Source organism: Alternaria atra, assembly GCF_907166805.1.
Source record: "Alternaria atra isolate CS162 genome assembly, contig: 37, whole genome shotgun sequence".
NCBI lineage: Eukaryota > Fungi > Ascomycota > Dothideomycetes > Pleosporales > Pleosporaceae > Alternaria > Alternaria atra.
The window spans coordinates 219,667-234,092 of record NW_025091336.1 but is presented as its reverse complement, the minus strand read 5'-3'; the positions used below and the strand labels follow the sequence as shown (position 1 = coordinate 234,092).

The 14,426-nt window shown below is 51.0% G+C and overlaps 6 protein-coding genes across 6 annotated transcripts; 3 read left to right on the top strand and 3 right to left on the bottom strand.

Annotated features, from left to right (window-relative positions):
• Nucleotides 1-13: 13 nt before the first annotated feature.
• Nucleotides 14-1,255, top strand: ALTATR162_LOCUS11804 (uncharacterized protein; the record flags this gene model as incomplete). Its single annotated transcript, XM_043319446.1, has 1 exon — nt 14-1,255. One exon carries the CDS (start codon nt 14-16, stop codon nt 1,253-1,255), a length of 1,242 nt encoding a protein of 413 aa, XP_043175381.1.
• A 1,067-nt stretch (nt 1,256-2,322) lies between these two features.
• Nucleotides 2,323-2,832, top strand: ALTATR162_LOCUS11803 (uncharacterized protein; the record flags this gene model as incomplete). Its single annotated transcript, XM_043319445.1, has 2 exons — nt 2,323-2,407; nt 2,477-2,832. 2 exons carry the CDS (start codon nt 2,323-2,325, stop codon nt 2,830-2,832), a joined length of 441 nt encoding a protein of 146 aa, XP_043175380.1.
• Nucleotides 2,833-4,677: 1,845 nt separating this feature from the next.
• On the bottom strand, nt 4,678-6,312 carry ALTATR162_LOCUS11802 (uncharacterized protein; the record flags this gene model as incomplete). The annotated part of the gene is made up of 3 exons (XM_043319444.1): nt 4,678-5,817; nt 5,885-6,081; nt 6,144-6,312. 3 exons carry the CDS (start codon nt 6,310-6,312, stop codon nt 4,678-4,680), a joined length of 1,506 nt encoding a protein of 501 aa, XP_043175379.1.
• A 1,532-nt stretch (nt 6,313-7,844) lies between these two features.
• ALTATR162_LOCUS11801 (uncharacterized protein) lies at nt 7,845-9,177 on the top strand (the record flags this gene model as incomplete). Its single annotated transcript, XM_043319443.1, has 2 exons — nt 7,845-8,210; nt 8,272-9,177. 2 exons carry the CDS (start codon nt 7,845-7,847, stop codon nt 9,175-9,177), a joined length of 1,272 nt encoding a protein of 423 aa, XP_043175378.1.
• A 532-nt stretch (nt 9,178-9,709) lies between these two features.
• Nucleotides 9,710-11,817, bottom strand: ALTATR162_LOCUS11800 (uncharacterized protein; the record flags this gene model as incomplete). Its single annotated transcript, XM_043319442.1, has 3 exons — nt 9,710-11,121; nt 11,168-11,222; nt 11,323-11,817. The coding sequence occupies 3 exons, from the start codon at nt 11,815-11,817 to the stop codon at nt 9,710-9,712; spliced, it is 1,962 nt and encodes a 653-aa protein (XP_043175377.1).
• Nucleotides 11,818-12,731: 914 nt separating this feature from the next.
• On the bottom strand, nt 12,732-14,322 carry ALTATR162_LOCUS11799 (uncharacterized protein; the record flags this gene model as incomplete). Its single annotated transcript, XM_043319441.1, has 4 exons — nt 12,732-12,982; nt 13,033-14,104; nt 14,201-14,266; nt 14,320-14,322. The coding sequence occupies 4 exons, from the start codon at nt 14,320-14,322 to the stop codon at nt 12,732-12,734; spliced, it is 1,392 nt and encodes a 463-aa protein (XP_043175376.1).
• Nucleotides 14,323-14,426: the final 104 nt, after the last annotated feature.

Below are 14,426 nucleotides of genomic sequence, written 5' to 3'. Positions count from 1 at the left end.
TCATCATCTCACCATGTCCGAACGACCGGCAACGCCACCACGAGCGACTCGCTCAGCGGGCAAGCTTCCGCCTAATCCTCCTACGCCCGAGCAGATCAGGCGCATGGAAGAGGCTCGTCTAAGGGCGAAAGCGGCAGCACAACAGACACAAACATTAAAACCTTCACCAGCGCCGGTCGCAGGCACGAAGCGCGCATACTCCTCTATCACAGCCGCGCAAACTCCTGCAACCCTTCGTAATGCTGCGGCAGCATCTCCTCAGAAGCGCGACCAAAATGGCTTCATACAGCCACCCTCAAACGATTACATCCAGCCGGCGAAGAAATACGCGAGATCGGACTTCATCGAATATGACTTCAGTAAAATGACGGACACGAAGGGCGGTTTCCTGAGCACTGTAGACGATCCGCATAACAAGGCTATGTGGAAAGGGCAACAGAAGGAAGAGCAAAAGCCAGAGGGCGTATCAATGGCAGAATGGGAAAGGGAGCGTATAAGACGGAAGCTTCGTGCCAACAGAGCCGGACCATATGAACCGGGTATCTCCATCCTGGACACAGTCAATGGCAAAGAAGAAGAGGACGAGGAAGCTGCATTGCTTGAAGCTGCTGAGAATGCTGAGATCGAAAGTGGAACATTCAAAGGCAAATACGGCGATGGCAAGCGCGACGTAAAGGGCAAATGTCGAGAATGCACAAGTCTGGAAATCGACTGGAAGTGGCAGGACATATTCGGCATCGGCATATGCAATAGCTGCAAGGAGAAACTACCAGACAAATATTCCCTCCTTACGAAAACCGAAGCGCGAGACGACTACCTTCTCACCGATCCTGAACTCAAAGACGAAGAACTCCTGCCCCATCTCGAACGACCAAACCCGCACAAACAATTCTTCCACCCTATGCAACTGTTCTTGCGCCTCCAAGTCGAAGCCTACGCTTTCAGTCCACAGAAATGGGGCTCAGCAGAGGCGTTGGACGAGGAGTATGCAAAGAGGCAGGTTGTGAGCAAAGAGAGGAAACAAAAGAAGTTCAAGAATAAACTCGAGGACTTGAAGAAGAGGACGAGAGTGGAAGCATATAAACGGGCGCGGTTAGCAGGCGATGGCGGTGATGCACAATTTGGACAGAAGATCAAGGGCAGGTACGATAGACATGAGCATGAGTGGGGAAGGAGCGTACTAGACCCTGAAACAGGCATGACAAAGAAGAGGTGTGAGGAGTGTGGGATGGAAGTCGAGGAGTTAGAGTTTTAAATAATTTGTAGTGACATGGCGATGCGACGCGGAATGTGATACCCAGAGATACATCAAATACTGTAGGATTGTCGAGTTGTGTCCAAGCTGCTGGCTGGGTAGGACGGAATTTGGAGGGAAGGAGCTCCGCAACCCATTGCCGCCCCCAAGCGCTCGCCCCACTGCCCCTCGTCCACAACGTCTCCCCGCGCCACTTGTGTAAGCACTCGCAATTACGTTGTTTCGTTAAATATAACATTCAAAATTCGTCTTTTATTCATCGAAACACCTTCAAGGGCCGGTAACTCAGTGGTAGAGTGTAGGACTGCAGTTCACCAAAACCGCCTTCCCGAAGCCACCGGTTCGACTCCGGTTCGGCCCTGACGAGCATATTCTTTTGCGCCTTTTTGTCTTTTTTGCCTTTTGTCCTCGATTCTTTAGCTGTCTGATCCATCCAGCTTGTGGTGAGAGTATTAGAGTTTGCTTCTATGTAACTATATAGAACTAGAAATGCGACGTTCAGTTTTGCATTACAGGCACAGTTTGGCTGAAACTATTCTCCCCTCTTTAGTGTTCTAAGGTTGCTATGTACTACTAAGTAGCAGTATTAATTCCATAACAGCCCTTTCTTACCGTCGTGTCTTTATAAAGGAAGGTGGCCTACCAGCGATGACCTAGATGAGAGCCTGCCGCAGTATTCATACAGTAGTTGGTGTCTGAAACGTCGATTCCTCTGTGTGCTACCAATTCACCCTGCCTGTTTGGTGAGCATGACATCAATCACATTACGTACCGATGCGTACGTTGGTGAGATATGGTCAGAAGACGATGGTTCGTGCAACGTCTTCCCCGCATAGAGCTGAGTTCCAACGTCCATACAGTACTAGCGTCGGACTTAGACACAATAACTCAGCAGCATCACACCACGAAGCACATCGTACCTGTAGACACTGTTTGCTTATATTACCGAACTGTTCGCCTTAATGGTAGTGAGACTTTTCTCTCGTTTCATACCTCGATCCGCCTTTACCAACACTGCACAAGGGTCGCCATTTCTACTATTGCATCCCAAGTTCTACACGTCCGCAATGTCGCCTATCCCCATCGTCATCTGTGGCAGACACCCGAATATCGGAAAAGCTGCTCGTGAGGGCATTAAGCCAGAATACGATGGTATGCTTAGGCATTACGGTGGAACTAGCATATTTGTGGGAATATGTGACTAATCCCATCTTCCCTCAGTAATCCACATCAACCTCTCTGTCGAAGAAGCAACTTCGTCCATACCGCTTCTCCTCTCCTCCAAAAGCCCACCTAACAGCTCCTCCAACATTGGATCCCAGAACTACGGCGAGCGACCCGCTGCTATAGCTCTTGGGGGTGGCTTTAACGACGAGATGTTCACAGAGATCAAAGGTTCTTGTGGGGAGGAGAATATGGTATGGGTGCGAGCCGATACCACCAAGACAGCGGAGATGCCAGACATTAATGATCAAGAGGCGTATGGAAAAGCGATGGGGGTGCGGCTGAAGAAGTGCTTGGATGAGTTGAAGGTTGGGAAGGAAGGTGGTACGACGGAAGGGGTGTGGTTCTTCTGAGTAAGACTTGGGTATCATGCTTGACGGTATAGCAAGGATAGGTATGCACGATTCTTGGAGATGACGTTAACACGAGACGCTGCAGGGGGTTCCCGCAATCGTATCCAATCTAGCAATTTTGTTTTGGAGGGCAGGCGGCGAAGCCACATCCATGGATTGGACACCATCTGTTTTTGGTCGTGTGAAAAAGAAAGAATGTTTTGCATACTCAGGAACAGAACGAGAGGAATAAAGCTTCTTGTAATCTTCTGTTAGCGTACGTGAAGCTGGTTGAACCCATAATTACAAATGATATCATCTTTCAAAACGCACAGCCGTGCATTCGATGAACTTTGGGTACTCAATTAGTAGCACTTATTGAAGCTTCCAATCTTCTCTCTCGTCTGAGATATGGTCACCAAGTCTTAGTCTTTGGAATCTTTCGAACGTGCTTTTCAAGACGCTTCAATGCTAGACATGAAGGCCCAACCCGCTGGGGGAACGTTGATAGCCGTGAAGCAACTATCAGGCCACACGAATCCTTTCTTGGCCCATAACGTACGACCCTATCAAGTTCGATCCTGGATCACTGTTGTTTTGAAGAGAATCGAGCGCTCAAGTCTGCGATGAGAAGAAGAAACTCATCGTGAGAGACGAGAAGGGTTATATCCAGATTGAGCTGACTCAAATCCTAGTACTGAGAACACCTATGTAGCGTGAGAAAATCCGCGGTGACTCATGGCGTTTTGTTTAACTGAATTTTCTCTGCAAGTCTCTTCCCGCACATACCAACGTCTTGCATTCTTTTCATTAGGTAGACAATTCGGTGAATCTCGCATGGTATCTGAGACTATCGCAACAGCGCACACCCACATCGCGTGCGGTATCAAGCATTTCAGGTAGTCTTCCATGGGAGGAAGGTATGGAGGTTTTTGACCCAAAAAGAGGGGAAGACATGTCTATGTCTCGTACTTTTTCATGGACAGCAGACATACCATAAACCTTCAGTCTTTTGATACTTTCGCGTCGTAAGAGTATCTTGTGGGAAGACTTGTATACGAGACGTACGATGCTTTTATAACTAGACACTACTAGCGGGAAGCGTAGCTCATAGGTTGGTCGGTACAATCTTTTGAGAAGCGCGCAACAGCATATTTGGAGTGATGTTTGGTTTCTGCAACGCAAACAGAAGTAGAGTTGATTTTTCGAGACCCGGGAAGACATACGAACTAGCCATCTTGTCTTTGGTATACTTGTACGCACAAGTGTTATGAGGAAAGAAGAAAATGGGACCATGGCAGAAGGTTTTATATCAGCCTTCGGCGCCTAGTCCATCAGAGGTGAGCGTTTGCGTTTTGACTGTCTCCACTCCGAAAGTCCACGCGAACATCGATCCATACTTTTGATGTTTTGAACCTTGGTTGAACGGCAGCTTCAGATGTCGACAACGTCATGTTTCCCATTCATTGCGTCTTTGTGTGCTTTTCGTATGCTCCAACACACCCTCTGAGTCCGACACCATACTATCTCCGCCGTTTTTGAAGAAGAAAAGCAGAATATGCCATACAACATTTCGTTCTTCTTTTTTTGGGGATCGTGTGTGAGATAGTTGGTATACAAAGAGGAAGAGTGGTGAAGATAGCATAGAGTTCCATATGCTTTCCAGAGTGCCAAGCTCGAATCCTGTATTCAACCTGCGCAGTAGTGTTAGTCTCAAAACCTTCCCTAAGGACATCCACGTTTTCACAAAAGGCCGGGACCACTCAGTTATTGGGAACGTCCGAGGACTTGTTTGAATCTTTCATTATTTTTCATTACCATTATACGCTGTTGCCGCGCATGGTTTCTATCATCACTCATTTCGCTCTAGTACTTGTTCCAGTACTGTCCACGACCCCTCCTCCTGCCCTTGACATCAGCCTGCTTGACAACAAAGACACCACGGTCAATGGTGTTGATGACAACGAATCCAGACTCGAAGGTGTAGGCAGACCAGGTACCAGCGTCCCAGAGAGCGTCACCACCGCCGGGCTTGACATCGTCCGGAGGGTAAACGTCAAAGTAGGCAATCTCCTTGACCTTGGAACCGTCGGGGAACTTGGGGATGCTGGAAACGTCGAGGATACGGAGACCGGCTTGGTAGTTGGATTGGTAGTCAAGACCGTCGTAGACGTATTGGTTGTGATCGACGGAACGGGTGGTGGTCTTGTAGTAGCCGGTGACAACGGGCTTCTCGAGGCTCTGGATGTCCCAGATGTACGTCACGGCGAAGCCGTCCTTGGCGGGACTGTCAACAGCAGTGCGGTTGGGGTCGATTTGGCCCTCGTCAAGCTCATCGTCCATGACGATGTGGGTTTGCCAGAAGGGATCGAGAACCCAGCCTTGATGGGTGTAGGAGGCTCCGACGTAGGGTGTGCGAGAGATGATGGCACCAGCGTTACCGAAACCCTTCTTGTTGGTGACGTCGTAGATGGTCAAAGTGTCCTCGTTGTAGCCGTAGCAGATGTCACGGCCGTAGTACTTCTTGTCAGGTCCTCGGTAGACAATGCATTGAGCGTCATGAGTGTAGCCATCCTGGCCGTTGCAACCCTCAACATAAGGCTTAGTGGGGTCGTCCATGTTAATGAACATGGGTCCACCAGCGCAGGTGTCGTTACGACCGGCGCGACCGCCAGCACCGCAGGCGACGGCGTAGTTCTTCTCGTTGTTGGCGACGACAGTGTGGGTACGGCCCTTGATACCCTGATTGATGTCGACAAGAGCAGTATCCTTCTTGATATCGAAAGTGTAGGGCTTCTTGGGAGAGAGCTTAAGCAGTTTCTTCAGGTCGAAGACCTGGACATGGTGACCGACACCTTCGGAACCGACAATGAGGCTGTCACGAACAACCTTGATCTCACGCCAGATGACGGAGTCGTTGTTGGCAGGAAGACGTCCAAGGTACTCCAGCTGGCCGTTCTTGGTAACTTCGGAGAAAGAAGCACCGTAAGTCTGACCGATGGCAATCTAGTAGGAATTAGTCTCAGTTCATAGATTATTCATGATAAGGTTCGGTGTAGCAAGGATTACTTACGAAGTCACGGCCCTTGTGCGACCAACCCCACGAGCCACTTCCATCACCAATGGCATCGCCGAGCTCCTCATGCGTCTTGAAGTCGTACAAGTCGATATTCTTGCACTTGTAGGTCTGGTCGGCATCTCCCTTGACAGCCTCAACGCGGCCGTCCTTGCACTCAATCTTGTTCTTCTTGGTGCGCTTGCTGGAGAAGCCTAAAGTTTGGAACAAGAAGTCAGTATATTTCACATACAGTTCATACTGGGACGTTACTAACCGTTCCACCTCTTGCTGTCGTAGTTGCCAGCAGCACGTTGCTTAGCCCATGAAGCCTCCTTGCCGGACATCATGAGGTCCATGACCTCTCCAGAGGCATATTGCTGGTGGGTAAAGCCATGAGCGGCGACCAAAGGCAACAGAGCCGTGGTGATAGTAGCCCACTTCATCGTTGCGAACAAGACTGCAGATTGACGATTGGCAGTTGATGATGATCCGAGAACCTGGGAGCAGGTTGCAGCATTTTATATATCTTCCCCTCTCTGCACCACCCTCTTGGAGGTACCTAGCTGCCATGATGCTGTCGCGTGCAAAACGCCGCAGATGACTATCATGAGTAGACCTTCCTATCGCAGGTACTCCGAAAAGTTAGTATAAGCAACCAAGACCGTATAGAAGCAATGACAGCGGTCATGTTATGCAGTAACGTCTTGGGCGAACCTTGGTGAAGTCTTGGACGTTAATTTTGCAGGCAGCCGTTCATGTAGGCCAAGGATAGTGTGATGCTTGGCAAGCATTCCGCCTTGGATTCGAGCATGGAAGCATGGAACTACGGCTGGTGTACCTCATTATACTGCAGGGCGTGCAGGTCGAGGCCATGGCGGGGGCCACAGCGGATACAGCGCGACCTAGGATAGGATTTCCTCGAGCGGAGACAGAGATTGGTAGATATTGTAGCCTAAAGAGGAAGCTGCGTTGGTTGCCAAGATCTACTGGACCACATTTGCGCCACAACCAAATAACCGTGGGAGCTTTGAACCCGACTATTGATTCTAGAGAAGGTGGCAAGTGGTGAACTGGATGGTGTAAGCCGATGGTAGACTTTAACCGGATCGATGCTGTACGTCGCGGCACAAGGGCCTTTCAGGCAAACTTCCAGGATGAGGAAGCTGCGTGTCGGATGTCGCCATCCCGGTGCTCGAGAGTGTGCTTGAAGCCGACTATGAATGAAATGCCTCACTCGTCCGGTCTAAACGGCAGGCGATGGAATACAGAAGAACGAAAGTGGAGTTGAACTGAATCGCGCCCATCGGTAGACGTTGACGCAGGCTCCAAGGTCCTTATCTCGGACTATACATGGTATGGGAAATCGGAAGGATTATTTGCACGGGTGGCCTTAGCATGGGTCGAACAGCATGGTAGCGGAGATGAAGCGGAGTATGTGGTGGCGACGGACAGAAGAAGGAATTAGACGGGGTCAAGAGCGTGGAAGAGACGGCCTCTTGTAGCATACTCTACGTGTACTATTGAGCTCAACCGGGCTACGTTTTGAGCACAATTGAGGGTATTCTAGAAAGCATCCTGACGAACCAGGGTAATTGGTGCAGCGCATGACAAGCTGCATGTTTCACGTACTTGCTTCCAAGCTCTGGTGACTTGACAGGACCACGGTCGTGGTACCTGCCACGCCTTTCTGCCTAGGCGATGGGCAGGCACCGCCAAGATCGGTCAAGGCCATTATCTGAGATATTCAGACCTTGGACAAAGCTCAGATAGATGAAAGATTTGTTGGTGTTATCAGGCAGAAGAGGATGAAGTGTGCGATACAGACCGAAAGGCAGAGCGGATCGAAGGCGCGGCCCTCGGCTGCAATTGCCATGCAGGCGCAACATCACGTACCTTGTCATCACCTAAATCCTAGTGCCACTCTATCAACCCCAGCGTCTGTCTTCGCGCCCATCTCCGACCAATCGCCCCGACCATGCAGCTCACCGAAGACGATCTATATCGAAACTCGACGCAGTTCAGAAATTGGTCCTTTACCGCATCACAGCTAGCTGCGCAACGACTGAAGATCAACGTCCAAGCCACCGAGCGCGTCAAGGCGAATGTTGCGCGTCTAAGGGCGCAGCGTGGCAACGATGCTGTGGACAATGATGCCGTGGCATCTGGTATAGACAAGGAGAATGGGAGTGGAACCAGCGGAACCAACACACCAGATGCGCGCATGCAAACCGTAACAGAAATAAACTGCCTCACCGCAGAGGAAGAACTGAAGATAATAAACGAATTCTGCGAACGCGCAATCGCATTGGGAAACCATTACAGCTTCCCGCTAAACGTCGTCGTACGTCTATTCACGTTTCTCCACAAAGACAATAGACACAGTCACTAACAAACATGACCAGGCGACATGCATCCAATTCCTCCGTCGCTTCTACCTCTACAACTCCCCCATGACCTACCACGTCAACAACATCCTCCGCACAATAATGTTCCTCGCCACAAAAGTCGAACTTTTCCCCATCCACGTCTCGCAGTACGCCGAAGGCGCCGGCCGCAACGTAACCGCTGAAGACGTCCTCGCCCCCGAATACATCATCGTGCAAAGTCTCCGCTACAACCTCGACGTCCGCCACCCCTTTCGAGCTATAAAAGCTGGGCACATGGAAATGCTGGAGATGGCGCATGGGAAATACCAGGGTCCCGCGCAGGGGCTGGGACCAAAGGAAGTACAGGCTAAGATTTGTGGTCTGCCGGCGAAAGTAGGGGGACAGGCAATGAAGATGCCAGAGAAGAAGGTCGAGGAGAGGATACACAACGCGTATGGTGTTGCGACTAATACGCTGCGTACCATCGCCGTGCTGACAGACGCCTATTTCCTGTACACGCCCTCTCAGATCTGGTTATCCGCCCATCTCCTCGCCGATGAACCACTCACGCTATTTTACCTCTCGCTCAAAGTACCTACGTCCAATCCTGTGTACGATAAGCTCCTAAGCACACTGCGTAACTGCGCATCCCTTATATCGAGCCACCGTCTTTACGTCAACAACACACTACCAACTGCTGAGCGGGAAGCAAGAGAGGCGAAACATAAAGCAGAGATCAAGACACTCATGCAGAAACTCAAGAATTGTCGGGATCCGGACAAGGCTGATTTGGTTAAGCTGAATCAGGCGCAGAAGAGGGATGCGGTGCAGGGTGATGCTTTGGAGGAGAGCAAGGCCAAGAGGAGAAAGTTGGCGAGAGAGGGGTACCAAAAGGAGTCTGATGCTTTTTGGGGCCCTGAGCTGCCTAAGAAGGCGGAGTAGTGCCGTGGGGATGTCTTGGTGGGGGGGTTTGCATATAAATATGGCGTTTATTCTCATTAGGCGGCATTGGAAGGCGTTCTGGGCGTTCCTAAAGATACCAATGTGCTCTTCAGGCGAGTAGCACGAGGAGTTTCAGAGGGGTATACAAAATCACATTTTACATTCTTGCCAACTTGGCTGCACGAAATTCCAACTCAAAGACAATGACATACCGCCACTCATTACCGATTACCCCGTCATGTTAATAAACCGACGCCTAACCAATACCTCGCATTTCAAAGACCTTCGCATACTCCCACGCATTAACCCGTCGTGGGTAGAAACCGACGCCTACCCAGTGCCTCGCCAGTTCCATACATTTTGGTCCAAATCGATGCTGTCAAACGCCCGCACCATCATACACGCCCCAGATTTCGCCTTCAAATCCGCCCGGAGACTTCACGTGTCAATTAGCCATGCGATCAACATACTTCGTCAGATACTTGAAAGCAATCCTCTCCTTTCGAGGCGCACCTGTTCAGTTATTCAGTGTTTAGTGACGGCGTCCGTAAGGTGGAGTGCTGCCCCTCCTACCTACTGCAACACCATTCCTCGGGTCTTTCCTGGAGCCGTTTGGAAACATAGGAGCCACAGGCGCGACGCCTGTCGGTTTCTTGGCTCCCAGGACAGAGTTGCCTAGATAATTGCTGGAAGGGTTGCCTGAATAATTACCGAACATGCCACTGTTGCTGGTACCAGGACGTCCAGACTCTTTGGGGGCACCGTTGTTCTTGTCAGCTTTCTTTTCAGCTTCATCTTTCTTGCGCTCATCAATCAGAGCTTCCATCGACTGGAGGGCTTCTCGGTGCTTTTCGGGGACCTTGTTCATGTTGTTTTCAAAGGTACCGAGAATGTGGGCCTTGCGTTCCTTGTACTTCTTCTCGAGTTGGGCGACACTGTACTCAGAACTGTAGCGCTGCCTCTTGTTCCTGGGCTTAGGCGTGGAAGTGGAAGTGGAAGTTGGAGTTGGATGATCATGGAGTTGTGGTGTGGTTTGTAGTGTGATGAGAGCACGATCTTCAGTGTCGGCATCATCGACTTCCTGCTCTCGGATTTTCTTCACATTTTCGCAAGGAGGTTGAGCGTGCTGCTGACTGTGTGACGAGTTTGCTGAAGTGGGAACGCTGCCGCCGATATGGATTTCTGCCGTGTGACGAGAACGAGGTTGGTGAACAGTGCTGTGCTCTTCGAGTGTGTGAGCCAAATGGGGATCCACGGCAGGTGTGTGGTCGCCATCATCATCGTCTCCGTTTGGATCCTCGTGAGACTGGAACGGCTTCAAGAGGCGTGATAGTGGCATCTTAGACTTTCTCGTGTCGTCAGTGTGTTTATCGATGCTGTCTTGCAACTGGGCCGGTTCGTTAGTACTGGTATCGTCAAACTGATCAGCGTTATTTGCTCCGTTCTGTTCTAGGGTGGGTACAGGAGTCCCAAAGAGACTGCCATGATGACCAGCGTCATCAAATCTGTCGTCCTGACCACGGTCCTGATCGTGGGTTCCGTTACGGTCTTGGTTGCTGTCTCTGTTCGCACCGTCCCGCGAAGGTCCGCCAAAGTCATGCCTGTATTTAGGTGTGGCACGATCAACGCGTTGACCAAAAGACTCGTCGAAATCCTGTAGGACTCCTTTGAGGTCGACAATGGCTCTATGGAGTTCTGGGAAATCACTACCGCAAGCCGTGTAGATTGTGACCACGTTCCAAGCCGCGATCATCAAGTTGTCGAAATTCGGGAATGCCGCCTTTACAAGGGAATCGAATAGGTCTACTTTGACGTGGCTCGGGATTGTGTCAAACGTCTTGCGCTTTGCATCCTCAGGAATCGTATCCAGACCAGTGCGCTTGCGCTTGTTTGAGACATGTTGAATCACATCTTTATGTAGTCCCCTCTTGCGTGACTTCCTCGCTATTATTCGTCAGTGCTGTATCATCATCATGCCTGTCGTACTCACCGTGAGTAACAGTGCGGTCCTCCTCAGCTTTTGCTGGATCGAGCCTTGCAAGTGTCTGTACAAAGTCAGCAGAAAGTACTTGGTCGAATCAAATCACGTGTATCTAAGGCTTTACAATAGATCTCGCGACGTCAACGATGTATCGATGAACATACCTCTCCTTCGTGGAATAGAAATGGCGCCTGATTCGGCATGTTGTAAGCGGCCCGCCTCGCTTCGTTGATCTTGTTCATCCTTGCAAAGATGACCTGGAACTTCTCTTTGAACATAGGAACCATAGTCCGAGCAATGAAGCCATGAATGGGTTGAGAGTCGAGAACGTCTTCATCCTGTGCCAATGGGTCTTCAGCCTGCATTTGGATCTGACCATTCTCCACCACTAGGTAGACACGGTATATAGAGTTCTTTTCTTCTGGTAGTATGACGTTCCCGAGATCGAAACGTGTAGCTTCTTCTTTGAGTGTGACCAACACCAATTCAGGCTTGATGACGCCGTTTACCTTGGTGTAAGTAGGTGGCTCGTCATTACCGATGCCCTCGAGGAACTCATTCAGATGTTGCGGATCGACAAAGCGAAGCTGGTCGCGGAGAATGAGCGCGCGCTTCTGCGACTTGTTGAGCGAGATGAAGGTGGGGGCCTCGATCTCCATGATTAGAAATGTAGCGGTGGTGATGTGTATGTCAGGAGCAGGAGCAGTCCCCTGTAGGCACTGAGCGCAGTCGCCCTGCAGGCGGAGTTGGTGTAGGGTAGTCAAATCAGAATACGTTCAAGTTCGGTAGAGGGTGGGGGTACAAGAAGTCGAGTTCGTGTGGAAAGTCGTGTATTTATACCCCTAGGAAGGCGAGCTAGTGTCAGCTTCTATCACCTTCGCGAACTGCACTGCTGGACCCATAACTAAGGTAAAGGCAATACTGCCGCGAACGTCTGCACTGTTTGTACATTAGATTCGTGCTGCATTTTGCCTACATGGTGTGTCGCCACTGTCAAGACGCTCCTGCTCAGTACCGAAACACCATGGCTTGACTAGGACTGTGTGACGAGAAGGAAAGCAGACTTGTAAGACTGAACGACATCTCTTGCGCTACCTAAGTCGACGAGTCGCAGAAGCCAAAGAGAAGAGCGCGACACAAGGAGAAAGATTAAGAAAGGTATGGAAACGAGGTGACTTCCCCTTGAGGTAGTTCGGACGACACACGAGGGGTGCACGGCCGCTCGCAGACTGGGATGGCAGCCACGACTGAGGTCAAGCATTGGAAAGGAAGGTACTACTCACTGGATTTTTCCAAAAGTTTTGATACAACAGCGATGAACTGACGACAGTGTAAGTGCATTGACTAGCTCTATCTCTCGGGTTGTTGTAGTTGCCAGTCCGCGACGGCTCTGATGAGAGGAAACTCAATATCGACAGGGACACGAATACATCACCAAAGAAGAGAAGACATTGGCTGATTGAGTCTTAAGGCCGTCATAACCAGGTCGTTCCTATGTGCAACCTCTACTGATACACTTGCATATAGCTCTTGGGTGCTAAAGATGATACTAGTCCCCCAATGCTTCTTACGATTACAAGTACAAGCCCTCTGGCTCACCCTCAGTCTTCGTCTTAAGAACACGCTCCCTTGCGGTACGGAAGTCCTCCATGTTGACCCGCATACGACGCTCACGGAGCGCCATGAGACCAGCCTCGGAACAGATGGCCTTGATGTCGGCACCGGAAAGGTCGTCCTTCTGGTTGATGAACTCGTCGAGATCGACATCTTCATTGAGAGACATCTTGGAGGTGTGGAGAGTAAAGATCTTCTTCTTGGTGGTTTCTGCATGATAGTCAGCATATGCATTGCTCGCAGCGTAGAGTGGAACTTACGGTCGGGGTTCTCGAAGAGAATCTTTCGGTCAATACGACCAGGACGGATAAGGGCAGGGTCGAGCGTCTCGATCTTGTTGGTGGCCATGATGACCTTGACATCTCCACGGTCGTCAAAACCGTCCAGCTGGTTGAGAAGCTCCAACATGGTTCGCTGAATTTCACGCTCACCACCAGATGTTGACTCGTAACGCTTGGTACCGATAGCGTCGATTTCGTCGATGAAGACAATGGAAGGCGCGTTCTCAGCAGCGGTCTGGAAGAGTTGTCGCACTAGCCTGGGTCCGTCTCCGAGGTACTTCTGGATCAGCTCACTACCCACGATACGTAGGAAAGTTGCGCTGGTCTGGTTGGCGACGGCCTTTGCCAGAAGTGTCTTTCCGGTACCTGGTGCACCGTAGAGAATGACACCCTTCGGCGGCTTGATACCCATCTCCTCGTACAGCTCCGGATGTAACAAGGGCAGCTCGACTGCCTCTCGTACTTCTTGAATCTGCTGCTCCAGACCACCAATATCCGCGTACGACTCTGTCGGTGCCTTGTCCAGCTTCATGACAGATACTAGCGGATCGGCATCGTCTGTGAGCACACCGACTACTGAGACCGACTTATGATGCAGTAGGATGCTCGCTCCGGGCTCTAGCAGATCCTTGTCGACGAAGGACATGATGGAGACGTAGTATTCGGGGCCGGTGGCGCTGGAAACGATGGCGTGGTCGTCGTCGATGAGTTCCTCTAGGTTGCCCACGCCCATGGGGCTGCCTCGCATGTCATCGACCCGCGAGCGCTCATCGGCGTTTCGGTCCTCGGCGTCTCCTGCGTTGGCTGCAGCGGGCGCGTTTCCTTCCTTCACCGCCTTTGCCTTGCGCAGGCGTTCCTGGTTCTCGACGTACTCCTCCTCTAACAGGAGATGATCGTGGATGCGCTGCATTCGGAGGTATCGTAGCTTGCATCGTGCGGTCGGGTAGACGGTGGGGAGCTTCGCGGCGGCACTGGGTCCAGCAGCCTTCTTCTTCTTCCTGCCGATGCGGGTTGTGGGTTGTGGCGGTGGCTCGTACTTTGGCTTCTCCTTCTGCAAAGGCCGTTGTTAGTGTCTGTGATGTGCGGTGAGGCAACAGATAGCGGACTCCCGAGAGCCATCATTCCGTGTGTTGTGGACAACACATACCTTATCCTTCTTGTTCTTGTCATCTCCTGGAGGTCCGCCGCCTCCAGCGCTCGACTGCTGGTTACCCTGTATGTCATTAGCATGTTGCCGTCGTGGTTTCCGAAGGGAGGCGATCTTACCATGACACGCGATCAGGTGATGGGCGGTGAATCAGGCGCTTGATGGTATGGAGTGATTAGAAGAGGGACTACCACAGCGAGGGTGGTGGTAGAGGCGATGGCGGGAG